The 27,910-nt window shown below is 32.0% G+C and overlaps 1 protein-coding gene across 1 annotated transcript; it reads left to right on the top strand.

The window, feature by feature from the left end:
• Positions 1-27,892, top strand: LOC127734459 (rRNA N6-adenosine-methyltransferase ZCCHC4-like). The gene is made up of 12 exons (XM_052244345.1): positions 1-142; positions 9,691-9,883; positions 12,672-12,855; positions 13,164-13,255; positions 14,986-15,064; positions 15,909-16,128; positions 16,787-16,884; positions 17,399-17,517; positions 24,242-24,317; positions 24,556-24,679; positions 27,055-27,124; positions 27,821-27,892. Exons 1-12 carry the CDS (start codon positions 70-72, stop codon positions 27,873-27,875), a joined length of 1,383 nt encoding a protein of 460 aa, XP_052100305.1. The 5' UTR covers positions 1-69; the 3' UTR covers positions 27,876-27,892.
• The last annotated feature ends 18 nt before the right edge of the window (positions 27,893-27,910 follow it).

Consider the following 27,910-nt stretch of genomic DNA (forward strand, 5'->3'; position numbering starts at 1 on the left):
AGAAGTTATCTCCCTTGATCATGTGGATAGGACGTTGACAAAAACTGTATTGTAACAGATTTGTCTTGGATGGCAGCTAACATATCAGATGTCGATGTATTATTAGAAGAGAATATTGTTGATAGACCATTTTGTTCACACGGTATAACTAATTGTTTCATACAAATGACATAAACAGTATACTGACTTTACTGTGCGACCAAGTAAAAAAAAATCTCTGTCAGTCTGTGCCTGTGGACTCGGAATCCCAAAAATTATACACCCCAAATGTAAAATATGTAAAATAAACAGTAAATGCTATTCACGGCATGCTAATGTTATCGAACAACCTCTGTACATAATTTTATGAATTTATCAAGTAATGTAAAATCCTTGTATGTCTTGGTACCTTTGCTTCTTAGGCTTCTGATCGTAGAATAAGCCACAGGCTTCTGATCGTAAAATAAGCCATAGGCTTCTACAAATCCCTCATCTTGGAATGTCCTAATGAGAATTTCTCATCACGTAATATTGATTTGTATATTATATATGTTTTACTTATTAAAATTAAATTATATATAGGTGTGTGCAATTAAGATGAATTTATAAACTTATACGGGTTACTCTAATTGAAAAAGTATTTAATATACATGTATGATAAGAAAGATAAGATAAGATATTTATTAGTATAAAATCCAAACAATTGATTGCTACTAAAACATAAAGTAACACAAATAAAATACAAACAATACAAATATGTAACATTTACAAAAACTATATTCTTAGTTTTTTTCTTACATGATAGACAACATGCCTCCCCTCAAATTAGCATACAATTATTGTGTCGCCCTACACTGTTGCTTAAAAAGTTTTAATAAGTGACCTCTAGTTGAATTAGATGGTGCTAATGTAATGGTGGTCACTTTGTTTACTTGTTTAGATTATTTATGTTGGGGGAAATTGGTTAAAGTTAGCATTATTCATAGTTCCGTAACTATTTTCATGATACCTGCCAAGTAAATATTCTTGTCAGGTTACTTCCTGTTTCGTGCACATGCCTGATAGCCAACCGGGCTTGTTGTCCCTAGGAACTATAAATATGACGTCAATCATCGGGTTCAGGACAGTCTACCGGTTAGGATTTGAAATGAATGAGCAGACACTTATAACTTGGCTCCCAGTAATGGAACATTTCATAAGGCAACAAATAGACTAGCCACCACTGTATTTGGATATTTATTGTATATAAACTTGTGTTCAACCATGTCTTCTAAATTAACTTTTCTTTTATATTCATTAATGTTATAAGTTTGTCCAATATCCCAGAACTTGAGTAGACCAGGGCCCACACTACCATGACTACTTCAGAATCATAGGGAGAAGTGACTTCTCGTTTTGAAACTAATAGGGAGAAGTGGTGAGACTTTAAAGAGAAGTGCTCGTTTGCTTGCGGCACTACAATGTTTTGTTTTTACCATAATATAAAGAGCCATATGTATCCTATTTATTTAAATCTTTTTTATATTGTTCAATTCATACCTGAGAATAGAATTAAAGTAACAGTTGTTTCAGTTTATGTACTAAATAATCATTTATAGTTACTCAATTATATATTTTCCTCTTTTTCCTCAGAAACTTCCAACTATATATATCTAGCACTAAAAAGATCTTTTCATAGCAAAAAAAGAAAAGAAAGTATATATCAATTAAAATTCAGTCGAAAAAACTATTCTGTTTTTCATTTTAAACTTTATGAAATTCTTTGTTTCTCATTAAAAAGATAAATGAATTTAACAAAGTTAAGCAACTTTTGTCAATAAATTGAAACAATGCATTTACATGGAAATATAAACATTTAGCAAGGAGATCTATCAAAAGTTTTTTATGCGCCTGGAATGCAAAATTTTCGCTTTTGGGGTCATTATTCTTCTGTCAGCTGTTCCATTGGTGCGTCTGTAGTTATATTCATAAGAATACGGAATTCGGTCATAGCTGATCCGCTTCTGATGAATCCCGCCTCCAATCCATGGTTCTTACAAATATTTCAATGGAAGACAAAGAAAAATTTACGAAAATAAGCAATGTTTGACAAGCGAAAGGAATATGATGCTTTTAATGCAAAAAATGGATGAAACATTAACCAAAGACAATTTTTATCACGTTCTAATGAAGAAACAAATAGTTTGCCGAAAATCATAATGTTTTGATATACGCTCTCGAGTAACAATTACCGGAAGTGAAAGAAAATACTTCATCAGAGTTGTTTCTTTGAAATAACATACGACCAATCTGTAAAGTCAATACTTTCAAAGCTTTTCTAATAGTCCAGTCTATTTGTGAAACAATTGTTCAGATTGTGGTAAAAGCGTCAAATTTTGCAGAGCTTTAGTTGAGGTCATAAGTAACATTTACAGCTATGGACTCAATTCGAAAAATCAAAACGGCTGCTCTGGGTGGCCATTTTGAAATGGCCTAAAAAAAATTAATTATTATCATTAAAAAAAATATAAAAAATAAATGACTTTACCAATTTTGATAACCTTTCTTATATTCATCACTAATGACAAAGACAATCATCTGAGGACTCATAAAATAAAGTATTGGCGGCCATCTTGAATGGTGGCCATTTTGAAAACATAAATTTCCAATATATCATTATTATTTATCCTAAATTAATATTTGCATTTATACTAATGTTTTTATGCATTTACAACTAGTTTTGCTAATCATTTATATATGACTGTTGCTAATTGTATCAGATATTCACCAAGTGGTCAAAAAAGGCATGCATATGTCAACAAAATAAGTGTATCAAAAGAAATACATAATGTCTCTTACTTGCAGGTTAGCCTAAGTTACTTTTTACCACACCAAAATATGTATATACAATATAGTTTATGACCACTCTATGTCGAAAAGGGAAAAAAAATGTAGGTATTTAAATCACTGGGGCTGAAAACCCTAATGAACAAATAGACTTAAAGAATTACAAAACGACAAGACCGGGTCCGTGAGGATTTACAATGTCAAGCAGATACAAAAAGAGCATAACATAGAAATTTGATTCCTTTGTTGTAAGCATACAAAGATGTTGAACATTGAATTTGTATCTCACATCGTTCAACTGTTCTAAGTTGATGAAGGCCATGGAATGGAATCCTGTCAAAACACATTTTCAGATCTCAATAAATTTCGACAAGAAAAAAAAATTATATTGTACAGTAAACACCTTGGGCAAATCAGCGGAAGGAATGATTAATACAACGCTTCTGAAAAATTTGATACTAACTGCCATAGAAGATATGCAAGAACTCAAGCAAGGTAGTGTCGTTCTCCTGCTTTTCAACGAATATGTTGGTGAAGGTCTAAAACAGGCCATGTCTCATAGTTGTGATGATGAAGGCCTCATCATAGCCAAAGTAACTAGAATAGTTTGTAGAGATAGGCTAGCTACTATAAAAAGCTTTACAGGGACATTCAATGAAGGCTTTCAAATGAATCCGTTACACAAACATTGAGACATTTTACTCTCTATCTGGGGAATGATAATTTGCAGTTGTATCCTTTCGACGTCGAGTTGCACAATTGAAGTTTTATAGCTGCTAAATAGCAACTACTGTCTGCGACTATTACTGGATATTGTCTCGATGTGTGGTCATCCTTGTATCATTCTTACTAAGGAAACTAACGTCTGTTGAACTGATTCGTGTTGGCAGCTGTTGAATGCCCCTGTAAAAAGCTATGCTTAGTATCAAGCATATCTCTTTAAACTCTTTTGCCTGATATGTCTATGATGATGTCTTCATTTTCACCCTCTCAAGATATGGTCTGTTTTAGAGCTTCACGAATACCTTCGTTGAAAATCAAGAGAACTAACCTACCTTGCTTGTATGCTTGCAGATCTTCTATGGCAGCTACATTCCAATTTTTTTGATGAGTTGTGAAGGTTCTTCCTTCCATGACTACTCCAAGCGGTTACTGTACAATTTAATGTGATCTGTAAGCTTGAAGATTGGCCCAAAAACTGTTCCAGACCGTGCGGCCCATCAATGTATTCTATTATTTCGGAAAACAAAATTCCAAGTATAAAAGATTCATAGCCTTCTTTCTGTGTTTTTTTTTAATTCTGTCTATTTGTTATGTTTTCAAGTTTTATCAATCATTAAGCTTGATACTTGTGATATTACATCTCCAACACTTAGTTTTGCTAAGAGAACATTGTCTTGTAGTACAGGTGCACAGTCATGCACTATTTTTGTCGATTAAAAATGACAATGCATCATGGAGATCTTCAGATACATCACCACAGAAAAAATACACTGCAGTCATTGTTCTTGTTGATCCAGTACTAGTACCACTTTACAGTGTCTGGTTGGTAACTGTTACTTCCAAATTATGTTTCCGCTTTTACTGATGAAATATTTGAGATCTGAAAATTTGTCTTGACATAATTTGTCCCATTTTGCCTTGTGATTCTGGAGTGCTTCTGCAGTTCCGTAGCATAGCCTTCATTCAACTGTTTCAAATTGAGCGATTAAAGAACCAATTCAAGGCGCAACATATTTCTATGCTTGCATCAAAGGACTGATTACCAGCTCAAATGTCTTTGTCTGTTCTTTTTGTATCTGCTTGACATTGCAAATCCTCACATGTTTTCTCTTGCCGTTTCACACATTTCTTCTATATAGATATAAGAAGATGTGGTATGAGACAACTCTCCATCCAAGTCAAAATTTATAAAAGTTAACCATTATAGGTCACAGTACGGTCTTCAACCCGGAGCCTTGGATCACACCGAACAGTAAGCTATAAAGGGCCCCAAAAAATTACTAGTGTAAAATAAAAATCTCTGTTATTCTATATTGAGCAAGCGATAGTTTGGATGTTGCGTTATGCGTAACATTTCATTTTACAGTCCTCTTCGCGGTCAGTGTTTAAACTATGTCGATTACTTTGGAACATAAGAGACAATGATTCAGATTTTAATAACTTAAGTTTCAAGTGTTGGGTGTATATTTCTGGATAAAGACAATATATGTACATTGTCGGAAATTCATTTGTATTTGTACGAAATAGTAGAAAAACTCGGCGGGCCTTGCATTTCGTTGTGTTTCTAAAGCTCATACAAATACGTTTCTATATGTTTGACAATGTACATATTTGTATATTTATTTTTATCGAATAATGACTTTGGAGCTCTACCTATTTTGGCTAATAAATTTCAAGATTTTTTAAGATGGCCGCCATTCAATATGGGTTACATTTTTTAAAATTTTGTTCAACAAGACAATTGGTATAAGCACTGTCATTCTATTTACCAGGTATCATGTCAATATCTTCTCTAATATATTTTTCATGATTTTTTTTATGAATATATAGAAATCAAACGTCCACCATTTTAAAAATGGCAGCCTCTCCCGCCACTTTCGTCTTTCAGAGTGGGTCCATAGCTGGAAATGTTGTCCACGACATATACTAATACTATGCCAAATTTCATGCTTTTACCACAATCTGTGCAATTTTGCCAAAAATCTGCACAAATCGACTGGACTATAAAGAAATAAATCGTTTCTGTCTTTGAATTTCTTTACTTATAAATGAAAATTTGCTGTTTTATTGACTTGATAAAAATGGGAAATTGACAATGACGAAAGCGACTGCTTTTGACGGTCGGGCAAAGCGAAGTGACGGATATGAAAGCAACTTTTTCGCCCCAGTGGCCTGCTAACATTAGCCCTGTAGACAATGGGAAGACAACGATGTAGTGTGAAAAACATACTCCTGTTACACTTAAGTATAAAGATTCATCCAGTTGATACAACCAATACCATGTAAAGTTTTGTAGACTTGAATCATGTCATTTCTCTGGTGACGATATTCCAACCTTGCTAATCCCAATATACGTAATCTATCCTCATAAATGTTTTATATCCTTAACGAGTTTTGTGGCCCTTCTTTGAACAGATTCCAAATTATGAATATCTTTTTTTAAGGTACGGAGACCTAGCACATGTATCATATTCTAACAATTGACTTATAAAGATTTAGAAACATATCCTGATCCAAGTAATTAAAAGAATGATGAATTAGAGGTAAAACTCTGTACTTTATTAACAATACTCCTTATATGTTTATCAAACATTTAAATTTGACTCGAAATTCCAAGATCCTTCAGGATTAATGTGTAATACTTTACATGTAGCAGCATTAAATTTCCAAGTAATTGACCACTTACTTAAACCGTCCTAATTTTCCTGCAACTTACTTTGCTCATTATCTGATGAAACTATTTTAAATTTTCATAATGCCCTCTACAACATCAGAAAGGTCATTTATAAAAGTTAAAAATAGAACTGGTCCTAAAACACTACCCTGAGGTATGCCACTCACTACATCTGACCATGATGAAGTTGTATAATTTAAACGAACACATTTCTTACGTCCATACAAAAAATTTAAATTCAGTTTGAAATACTGCCCTTAATTCAAAGTTTTTCAAGTTTAAAAAGTAAACGCTGATGAGGCACAGTATTGATTGCCTTAGAAAAATGATGGTGAATAGAGTAGACGGGGAAACCACTATCAATTAATTCTGACCACTCATGTAATACCTCAAAACAGGTATAAATTTTCAGTAATAAAAACATAAACTTTGATATTTGCTGTCATGAAGCAAACATTCATGTAAATGACAATATTTTGCCCAATGACACAATGAGTGAAATATCATCTGGATTAAAGTTAATAGCTTCCAAAAAGTATGATTTTTGGAGACCATTATCTTTGTATTCAGTTAATAATATTAACTATGATAGGAAAATGTTGCCATTAATATCAATGTTTGTGCCTGACAGCCATTAAGATCATGATGATGAAATACAAAATATGATTTTTGATCACTGTAAATAGATACCAGATTTAAATGGGGATAGCATCCATTTTTGAGGATCTTTCCCAACCTGTGAAATATCACTTGATAAATGTGAATAGCGTTCAAAAAGTAGGATTTTTGGAGGCCATTAACATTGTATTCAGTTCTCATTTGAACTGGGAAATGTTGCCATTTATATGAATGTTTGCATCATGACAGCTATTGTGATACACAATTCAATTATTTACCACTGTGAATTGATACCTGAGTTTAAGTATAATAACCATTTTTGAGGATCTTCCCCAACCATTTTTAGCTCACCTGGCCCAAAGGGCCAAGTGAGCTTTTCACATCACTTGGCATCCGTCGTCCGTCGTTAGCTTTTTACAAAAATCTTCTCTGAAACCACTGGGCCAAATTTAACCAAACTTGGCCACAATCATCATTAGGGTATCTAGTTTAAAAAATGTGTCTGATGACCCCGCCAACCAACTAAGATGGCTGCCATGGCTAAAAATAGAACATAGGGGTAAAATGTAGATTTTGGCTTATATCTCTGAAACCAAAGCATTTAGAGTAAATCTGACATAGGATAAACTGATTATCAGGTCAAGATCGATCTGCCCTGAAATTTTCAGACAAATCTGACATCCTGTTGTTGGGTTGTTGCCCCTGAATTGGTAATTTTAAGGAAATTTTGCAGTTTTTGGTTATTATCTTGAATATTATTATAGATAGAGATAAACTGTAAACAGCAATAATGTTCAGCAAAGTAATATCTACAAATAAGTTGTCATGACCAAAATTGTCAGTTGACCCCTTTAGGAGTTATTGCCCTTAATAGTCAATTTTTAACAATTTTTTGTAAATTTTTGTAATCTTTTACAAAAATCTTCTTCTCTGAAACTACTGAGACAAATTAATTTAACCATACTTAGCCATAATCATTATTAGGGTATTTAGTTTAAAAAATTTGTCCAATGACCCCGCCTTCCAACCATCATGGCCGACATGGTTAAAAATAGAACATAGGGATAAAATGCAGTTTTTATACGCCCGTTTACGGGACGTATTATGGTATACCATTGTCCGTCCGTCCGTCCATCTGTCCGTCCGTCTGTCCGTCGTCAACATGCCGGACATTAACTCAAAAATGCTTTAACCAATTTGCATAAAACTTTGGTGAATTGTTTATATCTATTGACGTGAGCTCCCTTTCGTTTTTTATAAAATTTAGATTTTACATTTCTGAGTTATGGGGTTTTATTCATAAAAAAAGGGGGAATTTTCCAGTTTTTCGGACAAAATCTCATAAATGCTTTCAGCAATTCTTATGAAACTTTGGTGAATTGTTTGTATGTATTGATGTAAGCTCCCTTTCGAATTTTATAAATTTTACATCTTACATTTCTGAGTTATGGGGTTTTATTCATTAAAAAAAGGGGTGATTTTCCAGTTTTCAGCCAATAACTCAAAAATGCTGTCACCAATTCTCATGAAACTTTGGTGAATTGTTTATATCTATTGATGTAAGCTCCCTTTTTATTTTCATAAATTTCTAATATGACATTGAGAATTAATTGAACTTTATTTGTTTATAGTCTGACAACAGATTTACTAAGTATTGCACAACAGCAAGAAATCTTTAATTGAATATAAATTCAATTCATATAACCAATTTCAAGATCTTTGACTACATTTATTCAGAAACCTATAATATGTCAAACATTTAATTACAATCCAAATTCAGACCTGAATCAAGCTTGAATATTGTGTCCATTTTTGCCCAAACTGTTCAGGGTTGGACCTCTGCGGGCGTATCTAGCTGCGCTCAGCGAAGCAGTTTATTGGTTTATATCTCTGAAACTTAAGCATTTAGAGCAAATCTGACAGGTGGCAAAAATGTTCATCAGATTTAGATTTATCTGCCCTGAAATTTTCAGATGAATCCGACAACCCGTTGTTGGGTTGCTGCCCCTGAGTTAGTAATTTTACAAAAATTTTGCAGTTTTTTGTTATTATCTTAGATATCATTATAATATCTAATATCTAATACTATTAATTATGATTTTAACCTTATTTTACATGATTTCCAAAGCATCAGTAAATACAGGTGAGCGACACAGGCTCTTGAGAGCCTCTAGTTTACTTCAGCCACTTATGATCACAGTGATATCCTTTCCAAACTACACCTAGATGAATGCCTCATACAACTTGCCAATGTGTTATGCATTTATTGAGGCATCAAACACAAGTTTTCTTATTTTTTTCAGCAGTTTTGTGGTGTTCTTCAAAGAATTACTGGGGGCTTTGGTGGCCAAGTGGTTTAAGTTGTTTAACTACTGTATAACTCAACTGTTTACACTGAGGTTGTACTGTGATTTTGGGTCCCGCACATGGCAGGTGCGTTCGACTCCAATCTTAATTGACAAGGATTGTCAGTTTTCCTACAGTAGGTCATGGTTACCTCTAGGCACTCCAGCTTCCTCCACCAATAAAAACTGACCCCTTCAAAATAGCCAACATTGCTGAAAGTGGCATTAAACACCAATCAATCAGTTAAAGAATTACTTCATCCCTCATGTATCTGAGTAAAGATAACTTTCATTCGTGCAATTTCCCATTTCCGATGTCACAATGCTTTTGTTATTATGTCACAGTAAGAGTGACTTCATCATGTTCATGTACTCTGATTGACCTCTGACTAGAAATTTTTAAAATTCAAAATGTTAATGAAAATATGAAATTAAAAGATTAAGTTCATCATATGCAAACATTTTCATGGCCTTGCACCCTTGACAACACCTGGTAAAGAAATGTTCTAAATTGATGTTTTATAGGTCCTACTTCGTTATTTGTGAAATACACTGTAGATGGAGACAGTCAGCAATTCTATGCATGTTCTGCATTCAGAGATCGAAAAGAGTGTAATTTTTTTCAAAGGAAAGATGAAAAAGTTTCTGAGTCAAAAAGGACAGCAAGAGAAACCATAAAAACAGAAGCAGATCAGGCATACAAAAAGCTGAAGAAAAGGTATGACAAACAACTTGCAAGAGAAGCAAAATATCACATAAGCTACACTGTATGTTTAAAGTAAATCAAGAAAAAAAAATAACAAATGTGCCATTCAGGGGTCCTCCCAATATTTTCTAAAAAGTCTTGAATCTCCTATTCAATTATTGTTGAAAAGTAGCGAAGACAGTCATCAACAACATAGATAGATTTTGAAATAAAACGAAAAATAACATTGAATTCCCTGCATATGATATATGTTTCTAGAATAACTTCCATCAGGTACTGTAGATTCATTTATTTTCATGGATACCAAATTTTGTGGTGTGAGACAAATGTTTAATTTAAACAATGCCAGTACCAAAGGGCTATCTACTGGGAGAATGGAATCTCTTGGGACACAAAAGTCTGCCAGCAGTGGTACCAATCCAGTAATACATGGAATTAAAAAAACATATGCTACGCATATTTACACAAATTTTATAAAACATATGCTACACATATTTACACAAATTCAATAAAATACATGCTATACTTACTTGCACAAAGAGGTAGGGCCAATTACTCCAATATCTGTTTCACGCATTTGGTCAAAATTAGAAAATTTGTTACTTTGACTTGACTGTAGGTGTTGCTCTCCACCTATTGCAGTTAATTCAAAATTCTGACCAAATTGCAATTTTTTTTATCAAACCAAACTGTTCAACTGACCAGAAATTTTAACAAACTGCTGTAGAAACCCACAGTCTAGTCGTGAAAGTGCAAGGTGATAAAATAAAGCATGCTTACATTCCTGTTAGATTTTATTTCCACTTCATTGATATTAAGTAAATGATTATAAGAATTTCTATCCATACATGAATTGTAACTGTCATTCAAAAGGTGAAAGGTAGTAATTTTTGAATTGGTAAAAAAATGTCAAAATTTAAGTTTTGAATTAAATCTTCTAAAATGGTGTTTTTCTATGCATGCTACAAAGCTTTCTTAAAATGAATTGCTAAGGTACCTCATGAAATATACTTAAAGCTTAAATATGTTCTCTTGAAGTTGTAAGGGAGATATGATCAATATTTCAAAAAATCAATGATTTTAGATTATCTCCCTTGGAAACTTATTATTAACGTTTTGTAATTTCACATATATATTACTGAATATAACACGGCTTAATTCAAACTGATGTTTTATTCTTATGAATTTAGAAGATTTAAAAAAAAATTGTATGAAAGCTTAGTTTGGACATTTTCATAGCAATTTAAAAATTACTACATATCACCTTTCAAATGACAATTACAATAAAAGTATGTATAGAAATAAACATTTTCATAAAATCAACACCCCCAAGGGTGACTTGGGAATAGAAGTATGGTCACCATTGGTCTTCCTCCAACCGGCAGTAAAACCCTTGCTAAAGTAGGGCGTCCGTTTGGCTGTGCAGGATGTACAAATTTGCAGCCATGTCCGGTCAGAATGGGGACGTTAAATCCAATGCCTCGTGTAAAGAGAGTGCCACGCTCTTTGCACGTTAAGAACCCTTGCAACAACTCTTTGAGGGGTCTGTAGGTGACCTGTTGCAAGGTTAAATTTCTGACCCTATCCAATATACCCTCATTTCCCGTGGCAGTCTAAATTTCTCCGACCTTAATCCCGGACGCCTCTATTACAGAACCTACCTATTGTATTTATTGTTAGTTTGTTCTCGTCCTGAATATGCATGAAATATTTGCCACTGGACGTTAAGCAACCAACAATCAATCAATCATTCATAAAATCAATGAAGTGGAAATAAAATCTAACAGGATTGTAAGCATGCTTTATTATATCACCTTTCACTTTTACGACTTGACTGGTTTTCTAAAGCAGTTTGTTAAAATGTCTAACCAGTTGAACAGTTTGCTTTGATAAAACAAATTGCAACTTGCAGAGAGAAACACTTGCAGTCAAGTCACAGTAATTTGAATATTAAAAGAGTCTATATGATATACAGATGTTCCATAAAATCAAGATATTGTTCAGCTTTTCAAATAGCTGTTGTTGAAGACACCTGTTTTTTGTGAATTTTACAAAGAAGGACATCTTTTATCACATTTACTTCCAATATTGTCTTAGTTCTGTTAAGAATACTTTTGATAACTTTTTGGATTATTAATCCAAATTTGTAAATATGTATAAAAAGCCATACTGTATACACATATGAAACTAAAACTGCTATAAGTTTTTGTAAAGGTATAAGGACTTTTAGAAATGGCTCTGGTTTGGAGAAATTGGTCCTAACACTTTAATGCTTCTGATGATGCATTGATTGAAACAACACCTTCTAATGGTACAAGCTGGTAGAGTAATCAGGATGGATACCCGGAAGTATGCTGCAGTTGTCTTAAAACCTCGCGGAAATAATGATACACAAAGACAACAACATCCTAGATTACTGCAAGGAAATTCTTTATTCTGGTCTACATGTTTCGCCACTTACATTGGCATCTTCAGGACAATTTAATGATAGGAAAAAAAATACTGAAGTACATAAAATGCAGTGCATATGCAGTTACAAAGGTTAACAAGACGCTACGTCACAATAATGTGAAAGTGAAGGTTAAAGTTAATAATGAATTGTCAGTATCTTTTCCAAAATGGACAACACCTCACACTTTAATGCTTCTGTTGAAATTAAAAAAACACATTTTGGCATTTTCAGGTTATATGTATCATAACCAGCAACACAACATATTTTTACTTGCATAGAAACAATTTGAGATCATCGAAAGCTTCATTATATGAATGAAAAGTAAATTGTCTCTAAAACAAATTTCAGATGTCACAAGCTGAGAAAGTTGAAAGCTATAGCCAGAGTATTTTGTGTTACCTGTGGTCAGTTTTTATTACCCAAGGAGAAAGATGATCATAGTCAACATGAAACTAAATCATCTGTTGATGATGACACAATAAGGAGTCCATCAAGACTGTTTAGACCATTAGACAATAATAAAACTTATGCTGTAAGTTTAGTTTTATTGTTTTCAAGAAAAAGGCCGAAAAATAATGACAGTGATGAAGGAAATTTTTTAGATAACCAAGACTTTTGAGATCAGAGCTACTAGGCATATTTTGGTTGATGGTTACATCTGCTTCAACAATTCTTTGAAATTTGTCATCACTTTAATGTGAATTTCAGTCTAGGAAATGCTTCTGATTTCATAGAAAAAAAACTATTGGAAAGGTTAGGAATAAGAATCTTACAGATTATTTCATTCACAATCTTGCTCATCATTTCATGTTCATTTTTTCAAAACATTGTGTCTTTCAGCAATACCTGTTTTCAGAATCCACAATACAGTTTACAATAAATGTTCTCAAGAAGTTGAAAATATCTAAAGTACTATGTGTTGGAGCACCCAGGTAAAGTTTAAGAATATATACCGTCCCTATTTGTCCTTTGAGGGCCGTGAATATCTTCTACATGGCAAATATCCATCAGTATAGCTAAGTTGTATATTTTAGCTTCATGATATAAAAAGTTCATTTTATAAGTTTAATGTAGTGAACTTGTCTTTTTGCACTCATTTCTGTTACCAATATGTATCTTTTGCCCCAATTTTTAAAATTTTTAACCTAGTTGTGATAATGTCTAACTTGGCTCATAGTAATAAGTATGAATAATGGTTTCTGGATGTCTTGGTGTCCAGATGTCAACATTTCAGTTTCCAGACAAAATTTTTTGATCCATAAATAATATCTTTGCCAAATTAGCTTGCCCCATGGAGTAAAGGCAAAAGCCTTGTGATTCTGTGGTTAAATAGTCTGTTTTGCTTTTCTTAAATAATATGCAGTAAAGCTGGTAGTGTCAACTGTTCAACCAGTGTTTATTTCATTTTATCTAATTTTTAATGTCCATATGCATATATTTGCCTATTCAAAATGAGCGACGTTAAATATGTCATATCATATCATGTCTGGTTCTGGATATGGCTGTATCAAGTTCAGCTTATTCAAAACCAGGACTGAAATCCATATTATGTGCAGTTCAAGATGTTACAAGATGTAGGTATTCCATGTAGAATGGTTTGAATTTCAATTCATTTGGATATGAACTCTTTAAATTTCACAATTCAGTACAACAAAGAACAATCATATAGAGGTGAACACAAGCTGAAATCTTTTGGCTATAATGCAACATGCTCATGGAAAATTTGTATTCAGTCAAAATTTTAGTTTCAACTTTAATATAAATAAGAAGATGTGATATGAGTGCCAATGAGACAACTCTCCATCCAAGTCACAATGTATAAAAAGTTAACAATTATAGGTCAAAGTACAGCCTTCAACACGGAGCCTTGGCTCACACCGAACAGCAAGCTATATAGGGCCTCAAAATGACTAGTATAAAACAATTCTAACAGGAAAACCAACGGTCTAATCTATATAAAAAACGAGAAACACCTATGAACCACAACAACAAATGACAACCACTCAACAACAGGCTCCTGACTTAGGACAGCTGCATAAAAATGCAACGGGTTTAAATGTTTTAACAGGCGCCAACCTTCACCCTAACCTGAGACGGTAGTGTAACATTACAACATAAAAAGACACACTATAAAATATCAATTGAAATGGCTTAACTCGATCAAAAAGATCAATGCATTTGTTATGACGAATACATAGTTTACATTGGAAATGTATGATAATTTTTTTTTGACGCACATTTTGCATATGAACCCATATCATCCCTCAACCTCATATCAGACCAAGGGCTAATTCATCAAGCTGACATGAAAATCTGTTGATGATATTTGGACTTGTGTGGGAAACAATTTGTATTAATCATAATCAAAATCTGTTACATTTCTATGATATAATTTACCTTTTCTGTATGAATTCATAAAGACTGAAGGTATAAGTTATATAAAATCAGTCAGCATTCTGTATTCATATGGTCAAAAGTGCTTAAATTTTTTTTTCATTTTTCATTGTAAAACATGTTCTTTTTTTAAAATATATAAAATAATTAAAAATCCAACACGTATCCTTGATTTTAAGGAGAGGCTAAAATATTTTGAAATGGCAAAATATTAATAAAGTTGATGTGAAAAAGGAAAAGTTCATTTATTATTCCAATATGATTACAGAATACATGAAGCAATACAGAGTGACAGGATCAAACACAGCAAACTGGAATCTTTGTTGTTAGACTTGGATTACAGATATGTAAGTAATTTCTGTTTTCACAGAATTTTGCCAGTAAATGTGTTAATTCTTGTATAATGAACATAATTAATCACAGAAATTTGAATATCCCTTTTTCTTGCAGTTCAGCTATGTAATCATAAAATAGTTCATAATTTCAAATGTTAAAATCTTTATTTGTAATTTAATTATTATTATGGTATATTCTGGACTTTCATTCTCCAATACTAGATACGTTATTCATAACATATAGCTACACATTAATGTCATATGAATATTTCCAGCTTTGTACTAGACTGACACATGCCAATTTTGTTCCCGCCTGTAGCAAAGTGGTAATTGTAAGTCATTAATATTTGGTATACAGTTGTATTATCATTAGCATCTCATTTTCAGGGTTTGTATGTTAAAGTGTTGCCCTTAAAATATCAATGTTTGCATTACATTATCAAAATTTCAAAAATTTCATATGGACATGATATTTCTTTGTCAACAGTTTATTTTCTGCTATCTTACATTTTAAAGTAGCAGTCTGCAGATATACATATCATTCCACCCATACTTATTGTTCTTTTCCCAGTTAATCAACTCTTAATGGCAGTGTCTTTATATGAAAAGCTGGAGAAACAAATTTTTAAAGTCTTTGGTAGAGTCCAGAGAGGGATTGAAATCATTACCACCCTTAACCTCAATTAAGGCTAGCATGCAATCATGACAAAGGTGGTTGCATAAGGTATACATAAACCCTTCAATTGTTTGATCTCTTGTATATTAGTAAATATCTGTATTGTTGAATTTAATTGCATTCTGTGTTTTGTCATTTGAATTGCCATGTGTATTATTATAGTCATATGCTCTATTTCAGCAACAGATCTATCCTCCAAAGAAGTTTTGCCGATATAACATGTTTAACCATTATTTCTTCAATGATAGTACAAGTGAGGCAGTATTTTCCAACTTCCTCACAGAATCAGATGACAAACATATTGCCTTAGTAACAGATCCACCATTTGGAGGTCTTGTAGAGGTTTTAGCTTCAACATTTAAAAAAATTACAGAAACATGGAAAAAGCAACGAGACACAAGTAAATAAATATGTTCATTGAATCATAGTCTAAATAATGTATAAAAATTCAGTGTTAATAAGATAAACTAACCTCTTAATCGAATATTTTATGATAAATAGTAATAGGTTGCTAACTTGTAACTTGTAAAACGAAATTCTCCTTTGATTGAAAGGCAGTTTAAGATACCAACATTTCTATTAACAAAGTAGTGGCTTTGTTTCAAATTGCACTGTCAGCACCAGAATTTACTCAAAGAGGTTTCTAAGTCTGAATAAAACTGAGTTGTTAGATATGTATCAAGGAGGCAGCAATCCAACTATTGAGTACAATGAGGGGATGATAACCATTTGTAATTGCTTGTTTGATGACCTTCAGTAACATCACATCCTTGACATGCATCTGATTGCACAAAATATGTCAAATATTTATACCTGATTGATTAATCAATTAACGGAAACTGAATGCTTTTAATGCAACCTAAAGCAATTATGTCTATATCAGTGAAAGTTTGTAAGGAACAATGAATATGTTAAAGGTATTGATACATTATCTGTGTTGTAAAACTTTCGGAAGAAAAATGCTTTAGAAAGTGGCATTATTTTGTATGTAATTGTGACACAACGCTCTTAAAAAATGATGTTGTAAAGTATAACAAATGTTGATTTATACTTTGTAGTAGAAGACAAAGAATTACCAGTTCTTTGGTTCTTCCCATACTTCATGGAAAAGAGGATTGTAGATTGTTTACCACAGTATAGTATGTTAGATTACAAGGTGTGTACACGTTTTTGTTTTGCTTATTATAAATTTTGCTAAGATAAGACCTAGGAATTCTGCATTGGTGGCTTCATTAAAAGCTGTACAGATCTTTTCGGAAAAAGAAAAGGTAGACAATTCATGTTTTGCAACATTTTTCTATGTTAAACTTCATCAGGAATGCTCAATGTAAAAAGTTTCTAGAAAAATATTGGAAAATTATTTTATAGTTTCATCCATACACAACTTAAAATATGTGTACATTGAACAACATATGTATAGGCCAATAATTATGATTTGCATTGAAATCCAAAAGTTAATGAACACATGGAGAGCTATATAAACACAATATTTAAGAGGAATAAGAGAAAACATCCAAGATCAACATTGGATCCAGTTTGAATTTTTTTTATTTCAAGAGCAAACATTTTCTGAAATTTTCTTACTAACAATCTATGCAGAAATCACTTTCACATGAAATTATTTAACATTTTAAAAACCTTTGTATATATAAACACTCATTTTGTTTCAGGTTGACTATGACAACCATGCTTTATTCAGAGGAGATGTAAAGAAATACGGAAGTCCTGTCAGAATATTTACAAATATACCTCCATCACAGATAGAACTACCCTCTTCAGAAGGTTATTGGTAAATATTATTTAAAATTCAATTAACAAATGGTTGTTGCCTTTCATGGACTGATATCTACTTCTCTAAATTATATATTTCAGTAATTAACGACCTGTCATTTTCAATATTGTGTTTGTCATTCTCATAAAGTACTTTTGTTTGTGGGTATGGAATTTTCATGACCTCTAATAATTCAATGGTTAGTGAGCTCTTTCATAAGTCATTCCATATAGGGTCTACGATAAGTTAACATGAACTATGTAGCTTATTCAATGTTAATTTTTTTTGGGTTTGAGAAAATTCTTCGATTATTAAAGGGAAACTCTGCAAAAAAATGAAAAATTCATATTCTGTTCATTATGTATAAAAAAGCACAAATTCATAGATATTAAAGTTTTATTCTGTAAGTTAAGAGATCACCATCGATTTTAAATTTAGAGTATCAATTCTCCACATGCGGCCATTTTGACATCCTCCCCGAATATTGACCACGATATATCTATAAACCACAAAGGACCAAAACAAGCAGTAACCTAACGTAGCCGTAATAGAGTGTCGATATCTTGTCAAGCGTACGGTTGTTTTATCCTACAAGGAAAGCCAGAGACATATAATACATGTCTCTGGGAAAGCATAAACAGTTTCCCGGGTCACAAAAAAGATTATGATAGACATAGTTGTGCAACCTTTCCTAACTAACTTGATACGGAAAATGTAATTTTATATATATTATTTTTTAAATAACTAGTACTAATAGTATGGTCTGTCGTTTTGGAACTGTTTTGTTTACGAAGTATTTAAAACAAGAAATTGAAATTAGTTAAAAAGTCAAAGTTCAAAGTCATAAATAAGTGTTCCGTGTAAAATTGTTTTTGAAAATCTAGTTTGTTCATAATTGTTTTATGTAATAAACTTTTTAAAATAAATTCGGACCTTCACTTATCTGATCACCAGAATGGCTAAATGAATTGTTCCCAGAGGTATTGTGAGGTGACACGTACAGGTATTCAAGCGATTTCCTGTCGGGCTTTAAAACTGTTATTACACAATTACATAAAACAAGTTCGTGCATCACTTTTTTTCTGGGGGTATTGATCAGTGTACACGGCCGATAACATGTAACTTCCATTTTGAATCTATCAGGTGTAATATACAACTTTGTCTAGCGTATCCGATAGTGATATACTAGTCATTGCTAAACTCATACGCTTGTTTATAAATAACATTTTTGGTGTAAAGAATGATATTTATGAAAATTCAAATAATTAAAAAAAAAAAAAAAAGATTTGATGAAATAAAAATCTATTAACACATTTTCCAAGGGTAAATTGGGGAAAATGTAAGTATATACTCGTTGTCAATAATTATGGACATTTTGAAACATACAAATATTGATTTAACAAAATGTGCGGCACTTGTCGATCATTGGTTTACACGCCTAGATGGAAGGTTTATAGGGAACTATGGATAGTCGCAATATAGAACTGATATCATACAAGTATATTGAATATACGAGAGAAACATCCAGAACCAATCTGATTTAAATACAGGTCGATATCTAACTTGCTTTGGTTCATCGAAGCTATAGACATAGTAAGATCACAGATTTATATTTCAATAAGATTATTTTGAACAGTTTAAGAAATTCGTCATCATCACATTTTCCTGGTCCGACATGCATGTTATATATATATGCCACTGGACGTGCACTAATGATCCCCAAAAGCCTATTTGAAGAAATAAAGAAACTTCACTCAGGATAGACTGATGGTAGTTGTATTAACGTCTGGTCAGCTAGAGGGTTGATTAATTTATTTAGTTAGCTTGTAGGGGATTTAACCACTCTTAATATTGCACTTATGCATTAGATATTAAATGACAGTACCGGTAATATAAGAGAAAATATAAATACGAAAAGTCGCATATCTGATAGAAAAGGACTCACCATGAACTATAGGATTGTACGTACGATTGTCATTCTTAATCGCATAACGGACAGTCATTTAAATGCATGCATGTACGCTGTGATAAAAAGGGGTGTCGCAGTTGCAAAGTATTCATCATAAATCTATTTCAAGTTTATTATTTCCTTTTATTTTTATAAGTTAACGCAGAGACATGTATACACTAGATCTCTATTTAACGACAAGCAACTATATAAATATCTGAATCTGATGTGACTTACCGTTCATCTCTTTCTTTTTTCTCATTTTTTTTTAATTTTTGCAGGAATATACACATTGTAAGATATACTGTTCCTCGATTGGGGGGGGGGGGGGTCTGAGGTCATGTCTATCTATCTGTGATTAACCTTGACATTTCCGGGTATAACAGAGCTACTTGTATATTACCTGAATGTGGTTAGGTGACGTCCCATGAGGTCTTACGTATACATGTTCATATTTATAATGGTTTCTGATATAACAATTAGGTTTTATAACATTCACACTTCTGCATGTTCTGTATACCAAATTCGTATCTTTTTTTCAGACCGAATGAGGATGTGAATATTTTCCAGGATCAAATTAATTTCGGGATTTTTTTTATTTCTTTGTATTAAATCTCAGAAATTTACAGAATATACTGCTTGTCCGCTTTAGGAGTTTTCTTGTCAGATTAAACAGACGTATATATATGTCTCTGGTTTAGAGTGGGTTTATGAATGAATGATAAGTCTTACAAAGGTACAAGATATCAAGCACATTGAAAATTGATTTCGCCGTTCTTTCTACATTTAAAAAAGGAAAGTTGACGTTAGATTGATTCTGTTAATTTTTTTAAACATCGTTGGTCAAATAGCTTAAGAATTATATAAATACGTTGTGAGATTTATAATATTTCAATAAGGGCATTCCTGATTAGGTAAATGAAGATCGCTTTGGACGACAAAACTATATTTTCGTAACTGATAATTTTCTCTGCACATTTAAATATTCAAGGTTACCGATGATAATTTAAAATAGTACTGTTTTGATTTATACGCTCGTTTTCGTGGGCCATTTATAATATTTATATAATTATTTTATTAAAAGTGATTCAGAATTTCGATGTTACAACAAAATACTCACCTATTTATTTAAAAACTGAGCAAATGCAAAATGTTAAAAATATATATATATAACGGCGATTAAGGTATTTTGCCACCATATTCCTCCCTTAATAATTAAAAAAAATCTGTCTCATACCTGCAACGGTGAACCCTTGAGGACAAACACCACTCTAGTGAAGATCAAAGGATTAAAATTACATAATGCTAATCTTTTAATTACCGTGAATTTAACCACGCCTTTACCAGGTGGTGTTAGCATAATACACATGCATTGTATTTACACAGTACTAGACTGAAGCCAGGATTTGTATAGTAAGACAAATCCTCGACTGAAGTAATAGGGGAGAATACAAACGTGAATTTCTATTATACTATCAGTTATATATGTTGTTCAACATATCTGTCGAAAAAAAAGTCATAAAAAAATTCGATTGTATGATTTGCTTTTATTACTATAATTATATCAAAATCCTTAAAATATAAATCGTAAATTTTAATTTAAAAAAATGCACGGCTGATCACTTTTCTTTCTGAATTGTTAGTTGGTTAATAGCTACACCAAAAGTCGTTGATGCGCTTTAAATCGCGTTATTAGATGATTAACGAACAAGACTTTAAATGAGATTAATCCACTCCCGGCATGCAAAAAGACTTAAACTACGTCACATAAGTCAGGAAGTTTGAATAAATAGAATTAATAATTCCCAATTTTCTTCTTTATTAGTTTTCATATCCAGATAAAACTTGGTGAATATGTTTTTAATGGTATTATGAACATAATAAGATGATAAGTAAAAAATCGCGAATTTTCCCTTTAATACTTTCACAAAATTCTATATATGTGATCAATTATACCCTATCAAATAATTCATGGCAGCCGTAGATTTGTTTTCATTTTACATGGGTTGGGCATTTATATTCGATTATTTTACCCTGAGCATTAGCGAGGGGTAAAATACGAATATAAATGACCAACCCATGGTTAAATGAAAACAAATCTACGGCTGCCATGAATTATTTCGATTCTAATAGGACAAATTCGGTAATTTTGTTAACCGTGAAAGCCCTATACATAGGATATTGTTTTGGCTGTTCCGTTTTACCCAATTTTGATAATATCATATAATTCAATGATTATTTTTTTTAATCGCATTTTTCACTTATATATTTTCTTCCAATGTAATTTTATTCGTTCTGAGGCGTACAAGAAGCTTTAAAACGCCCGGTATTTACATTTGATTTTTTGTTTACGAAAACATACCTGTGACGTCACCTTGTTTCGTTGCCATGCCAAGACAATAACATCATTTCGCGGAATTTTCGTTTTATGAAATTTTACCATGAAAAATAAATTGAAATGGACTGATTTGTTTATTTTACTGTAGAATAGAGATAGATATATTGTATCTGAATCTTGGCCTACGTAAACTTGGGGTTTTGATGTAGAAAATTGAGAATATCTGGTAGTATAAATAAGTTGGTCGTAACGCGGAACAGCCGTTTTTGTGTATTACTGGGTTTGCGCTAAAGGTAGATATATTGTGATTATACTGGTTGACAATAATAGGACGTCATATTAGAATTAATTGGTTATACTGAATGTTCGGTTATTATTTTCTTTAAAATTTTAGTAAGGTACTATTTTATAAGCTCACCTGGCCCAAAGGGCCAAGTGAGCTTTTCTCATCACTTGGCGTCCGGCGTCCGTCGTCGTCGTCCGTCGTCGTTAGCTTTTTACAAAAATCTTCTATTCTGAAACCACTGGGCCAAATTTAACCAAACTTGGCCACAATCATCATTAGGGTATCTAGTTTAAAAAAATGTGTCCGATGACCACGCCAACCAACCAAGATGGCCGCCATGGCTAAAAATAGAACATAGGGGTAAAATGTAGATTTTGGCTTATATCTCTGAAACCAAAGCATTTAGAGTAAATCTGACATAGGGTAAAACTGATTATCAGGTCAAGATCTATCTGCCCTGAAATTTTCAGACAAGTCTGACAACCTGTTGTTGGGTTGCTGCCCCTGAATTGGTAAATTTAAAGAAATTTTGCAGTTTTTGGTTATTCTCTTGAATATTATTATACCCCACGCAACGAGTTGCGGAGGGTATAATGTTTTTGACCCGTCCGTCCGTCCGTCCGTCTGTCTGTCAGTCCGTCAGTCCGTCAGTCCTGTTTCTTGTCATCGCAACTCCTCTCAAACCACACAACAGAATTTCACGAAACCTTTTTAGATAATAAGGACATACTATAAAGTTGTGCATATTAACAGGAAATTGCGATTCAATTTTTTTTTGTAGGAGTTACGCCCCTTTGAACTTATTTACTTTAATGTACTACTGCAACAGTTTGTCATCGCAACTCCTCTGATACCACACAACAGAATTTCATGAAACCTTTTTAGATAATAAGGACATACTATGTAGATGTGCATATCGACAGGAAATTATGGTTCAATTTTTTTTCTAGGAGTTACGCCCCTTTGAGCTTATTTGCTTCAATGGACTACTGCAACAGTTTGTCATCGCAACTCCTCTGATACTATATAGATGTGCATATTGACAGGAAATTATGATTCAATTTTTTTTTCTTATACAATTTTTTCTTACACACATTTTATTTCTCCAATGACAATGTGGGGACGTGGGGTATGTGAGCGCGCTCACTAAGGTTCTTTAATTATAGATAGAGATAAACTGTAAACAGCAATAATGTTCAGCAAAGTAAGATCTACAAATAAGTTGTCATGACCAAAATTGTCGGTTGACCCCTTTAGCAGTTATTGCCCTTAATAGTCAATTTTTAACAATTTTTTGTAAATTTTTGTAAACTTTTACAAAAATCTTCTTCTCTGAAACTACTGAGACAAATTTAACCATACTTGGCCATAATCATTATGAGGGTATCTAGTTTAAAAAATTTGTCCGATGACCCCGCCTTCCAACCATCATGGCCGACTTGGTTAAAAATAGAAGATAGGGGTAAAATGCAGTTTTTGGTTTATATCTCTGAAACTAAAGCATTTATAGCAAATCTGACAGGTGGCAAAAATGTTCATCAGATTTAGATTTATCTGGCCTGAAATTTTCAGACGAATCCGACATTCCGTTGTTGGGTTGCTGCCCCTGAGTTAGTAATTTTACAAAAAATTTGCAGTTTTTTGTTATTATCTTAGATATCATTATAATAATATATATCTAATACTATTAATTATGATTTTAACCTTATTTTACATGATTTCCAAAGCATCAGTAAATACAGGTGAGCGACACAGGCTCTTGAGAGCCTCTTGTTAAAAGTAATATACTGTGATGTCATGTACCAAATGACCATCCATATTTAGTAGAGATCACAAATGATCAAGCATCTCTGTGAAGAGTAATAGAATATAAACCATGGAGGAGAGTAGAATGTTTCTCTCATATTAACCAATCAAAATCTAGCATCTTAACATGAAGTATAATAAATGATTTTGATTCACAGAAATTCTCTTAAATAACAAAAAGGTGGTGGCATTTGTGTTTTACAGACACATCTTGTTTAAATTTCACTTTGAAGACTACTGTAATTAGTAATAATTTATTGATGATATTGTTAAGGTTGATAGGTATTCCATTTGAGATATGAATGATACTTGTAGGAAGTGAACACCCAAAAATCATGCTGTAAACTGTTTTATTTTGTTTTAGGTATTGTAGTGAGTGTAAAAGATACTCTGGACCAGAAAATGTCCATTGTCAGATGTGTGATTCTTGTACATCTAAGGTAAATATGAATAGTTCTGCAAAATGTGTCAGAGATTATCTGATCAAACTTGTAAAATTTTCAGAGACCTTTAGGAACTTTTCCTTTGCTCCAAAATCTGTACAATTTAAAATATTTTCTGTAACAGAATTTTGATAGTAAATGGTTGAAAATCAATAGAGTTTATACCCATATTTATCATTAGAACATGGATTTTCATTTTTTCTTCATTAGCAGATTATGTTTATATTTTCAATAGGATGGTAGGACATACAGACATTGTTTTAAGTGTGACAGATGTATAAAGCCGTCTAAAGTTCACTGTGAAAAATGTGGAATATGTCAACTTAAAGATCATAAATGTGGACAGATAATAGGCAGAGGTAAAATTTAACAAGCAAATAAAATCAGTTCTTTTTCTGTGTTAAAGATTTGTTTCTTGATAGCTCATATGGGATGAATTTCAAATGTGAGCTATTGGCATCACTTGGATTATGTTGCCCATATGTCAACCATTTGTTAATAATTTAACATTTAAACCCTGCTGCTCTGAAAGCAATGGGTCAGCTTGGACCAAAACTGACCTTAATCATCCTATTTGGGGGATTCCTTGCCAACCAACTGACATGACCACTGCAACTCATAAAAGAATATAAGGGTAAAATTTTTAAACCATAACATTACTCTAGAAAAAGGCTATGGACGAGTGAAAATCCTGTTCAGTGGATGGCAATATTGACGAGTTCCACTGTAAGATTACTCTAATCAAAGCATCGTTGATGTTGTGATCCAGCTATATTCATAGCTAGTCTGATATTCTTTCTGACCATACTTTTTTCAATATTTTTTTCTCTTTTCATTTCTAATCTTACTGTTAAATTTCTATGTTATTGCACACAGGTAGTGAATTTCGCAGTATTGATGCAAATAATGATTAAATATTGATATTTCAATTTTAGACTCTCTCAGATTTTTTTTTTTTTTTTTATAAATATTTGAAATTTAATGGTATTGACATGAATGGAAAGGGAAATCGTCAAACAAGTAATATATATTTTTATATGTCATTAATAATAACTGGCTTAATAATTTTCAGAAAGAGGCCTTGGAAATGCACTTTCTCAACAACAAATATGAAAAAAATAACAAATTTTTATCTAAATTGGTGTTCATTCTTCATTAAGAAAAAATACATTTCCTGTATTCAAATTTAAATGTACAAATACCTAATGCTGAGATATTTCCAATGACTGTTAAATAGCAATATAATGGGATATAAATGTAGAACAAACAAATAAATTTTATTGCAGAAAATGCTCAGGTAAGAGTTATGCAATTTTGTTCATTGTTTCAACCAAATTTCTGATAATTGTTACTAATTAATTAGATCTTGATTACTGACTAATGTCTGATGATAATGACATTGATTTTACAAGTGAAATAAAATTTGCTTGCATTTTTTATATATATTTTTACATTTTTTTGTCTTTTCTTTGAAAAAAACCACATCTGATTAATCATTCAGCTAGATAGCAAAATTAACAGCATATTTTAATGTAGTGTAGATCAACATAAATAATACATTTGTAGGTTTACTATTGAGGTCAAGAATGTGTGTTTTCAGTTAGGTGTGTAATAAATTGTGCCTATTTAATTTTGTAACAGGTCATGAGATATTAAATGTGGTGAATTAAGACTGTGGTTGTTTCCAATTAATACTTACACCTTTGACTGTAATTATTTAAAAAAAAAGTCATGACAGTTTATAATCATACTGACTCTTACTTGCCTATGTAAAGAATTGGAGTAATGCCATTTCATAAAAGTGTGGGAATCAACTTAGATATATTAACACACATGTTGACCTAAATTTCATAGAACAAAAACTTACACAAGCATAAGATAATAATATGATACTTTCAAAATTGTTATCAACTGATTCAATTAATGTAAAACTACTTTTTCAAATTAATTCATAAATAGTAAATCATTATAAATTTTGATTTACAAAGGAACTATATGCAAGTGTATATCTAAAATAAAAGGGTTGTTCGACCAATCTTTTCTGAATTTAAGGGCAACTAACATGTCAAAAGTTGGCAGTCGATGATTAAAATGGTGTAGAAAGTTTCTGCAAGTCATAAAAACATATAATTAGTTTCATGACATGTCTTCAACTTAGTATTCTGCACCATCTCCAAAAACAGAGTGATCGCATAGATCCAGCATGGCTGAATCAAAAACCTATTTTCCAGTAAAAATCTATTTCAGCATACAAATCATATGTTCCCGTAAAAATCTATTTCAGCATACAAATCATATGTTCCCGTAAAAATCTATTTCAGCATACAAATCATATGTTCCCGTAAAAATCTATTTCAGCATACAAATCATATGTTCCAGTAAAAATCTATTTCAGCATACAAATCATATGTTCCAGTAAAAATCTATTTCAGCATACAAATCATATGTTCCAGTAAAAATCTATTTCAGCATACAAATCATATGTTCCAGTAAAAATCTGTTTCAGCTTACAAATCATATGTTCCAGTAAAAATCTGTTTCAGCATACAAATCATATGTTCCAGTAAAAATCTATTTCAGCATCCAAATCAGAAATCAAAGTCAACAATCTAGGAAAAAGCAACTTTCTTTCTTAATTATTGATTCTCTCACAAGTTTGTACTTAATCTGTGTACTTTGAGGTGGTAATAATATATAGTAAAAATTAAGATTTTGATTATATTGTTTTTTAAAGGGTGTCACATTTGTGGAAATCTCAGTCACAAAAGAAAAGACTGTCCTAACAAAGGGAAACCAATTAAAAGGTAATTATTACTTACAGTCTAATCTGATCGATTGAAATTATACAAAAATGTTATTAGTTTTTAAGAATGTTTTTTCTTCTGAAAATTGGCAAAAAGGTTGCATACAAAAACAACAAAAAAAACTTTGAAACTCCAGGAAATAGTGTTTCTAAAATCAGTGCTTTCTGTTGCTCTGTTTTATCTGAACTGTTGCTTGATGGTATAAATAAAGAACTGAAAAGATCACAAATAAAAAATTTGCAAGATCAAAACATAAGTCTAGCATTAACCTGAGAGATAACTGCAATATACTTTAATGAAGGAATATATGTGGGATTTTTCAATGAACTGCAGAAAAGACAGTTGAAGTATACCTGTATGTCGATCATTCATATCTACATATAACTAAAGTTCTTTCAATATATGGAAAATCTGAGTCGGACATCAAAGAAGTGCATCATTGGTAAAAACAAAATAGAATTCTTTGCATTCAAATAACCCCAGTTGAAATATTAAAATAATATTCATTCCTTATGTTGGACAATTATCTGTAATACAAGAACTGGCACTACATGCAAACCATTAACAAACAGGCATCATAATCATTAACTTAGAAGGGAAGAAATACAAAATAAAACAAATATTCCAGTAGTATGTTTATGTGTTTATGTTGCCATGACTACCTATAATATAAATGATATAATTTTTTTTTTCCAGAAAGAAGTTCAAGCAAGATGGCAGGCCTATTAAAAAGAAGAAATTTTCTAAATAAATACTTATGTTTTAGAAGTCTGTTTTCTAATCTAA

The sequence above is a fragment of the Mytilus californianus genome, unplaced genomic scaffold (assembly GCF_021869535.1).
Source record: "Mytilus californianus isolate M0D057914Y unplaced genomic scaffold, xbMytCali1.0.p SCAF_3, whole genome shotgun sequence".
Classification (NCBI taxonomy): Eukaryota; Metazoa; Mollusca; class Bivalvia; order Mytilida; family Mytilidae; genus Mytilus; species Mytilus californianus.

Excerpts from the sequence above, each read along its gene's own strand:
- LOC127734459 (XM_052244345.1), top strand. The coding sequence starts at position 70 with ATGGCAGCTAACATATCAGATGTCGATGTATTATTAGAAGAGAATATT. Across the intron at positions 143-9,690 it reads TAGACCATTTTGTTCACACG|GTCCTACTTCGTTATTTGTG; the intron begins GTATAACTAATT and ends GATGTTTTATAG. Across the intron at positions 16,885-17,398 it reads ATAGTATGTTAGATTACAAG|GTTGACTATGACAACCATGC; the intron begins GTGTGTACACGT and ends ATTTTGTTTCAG.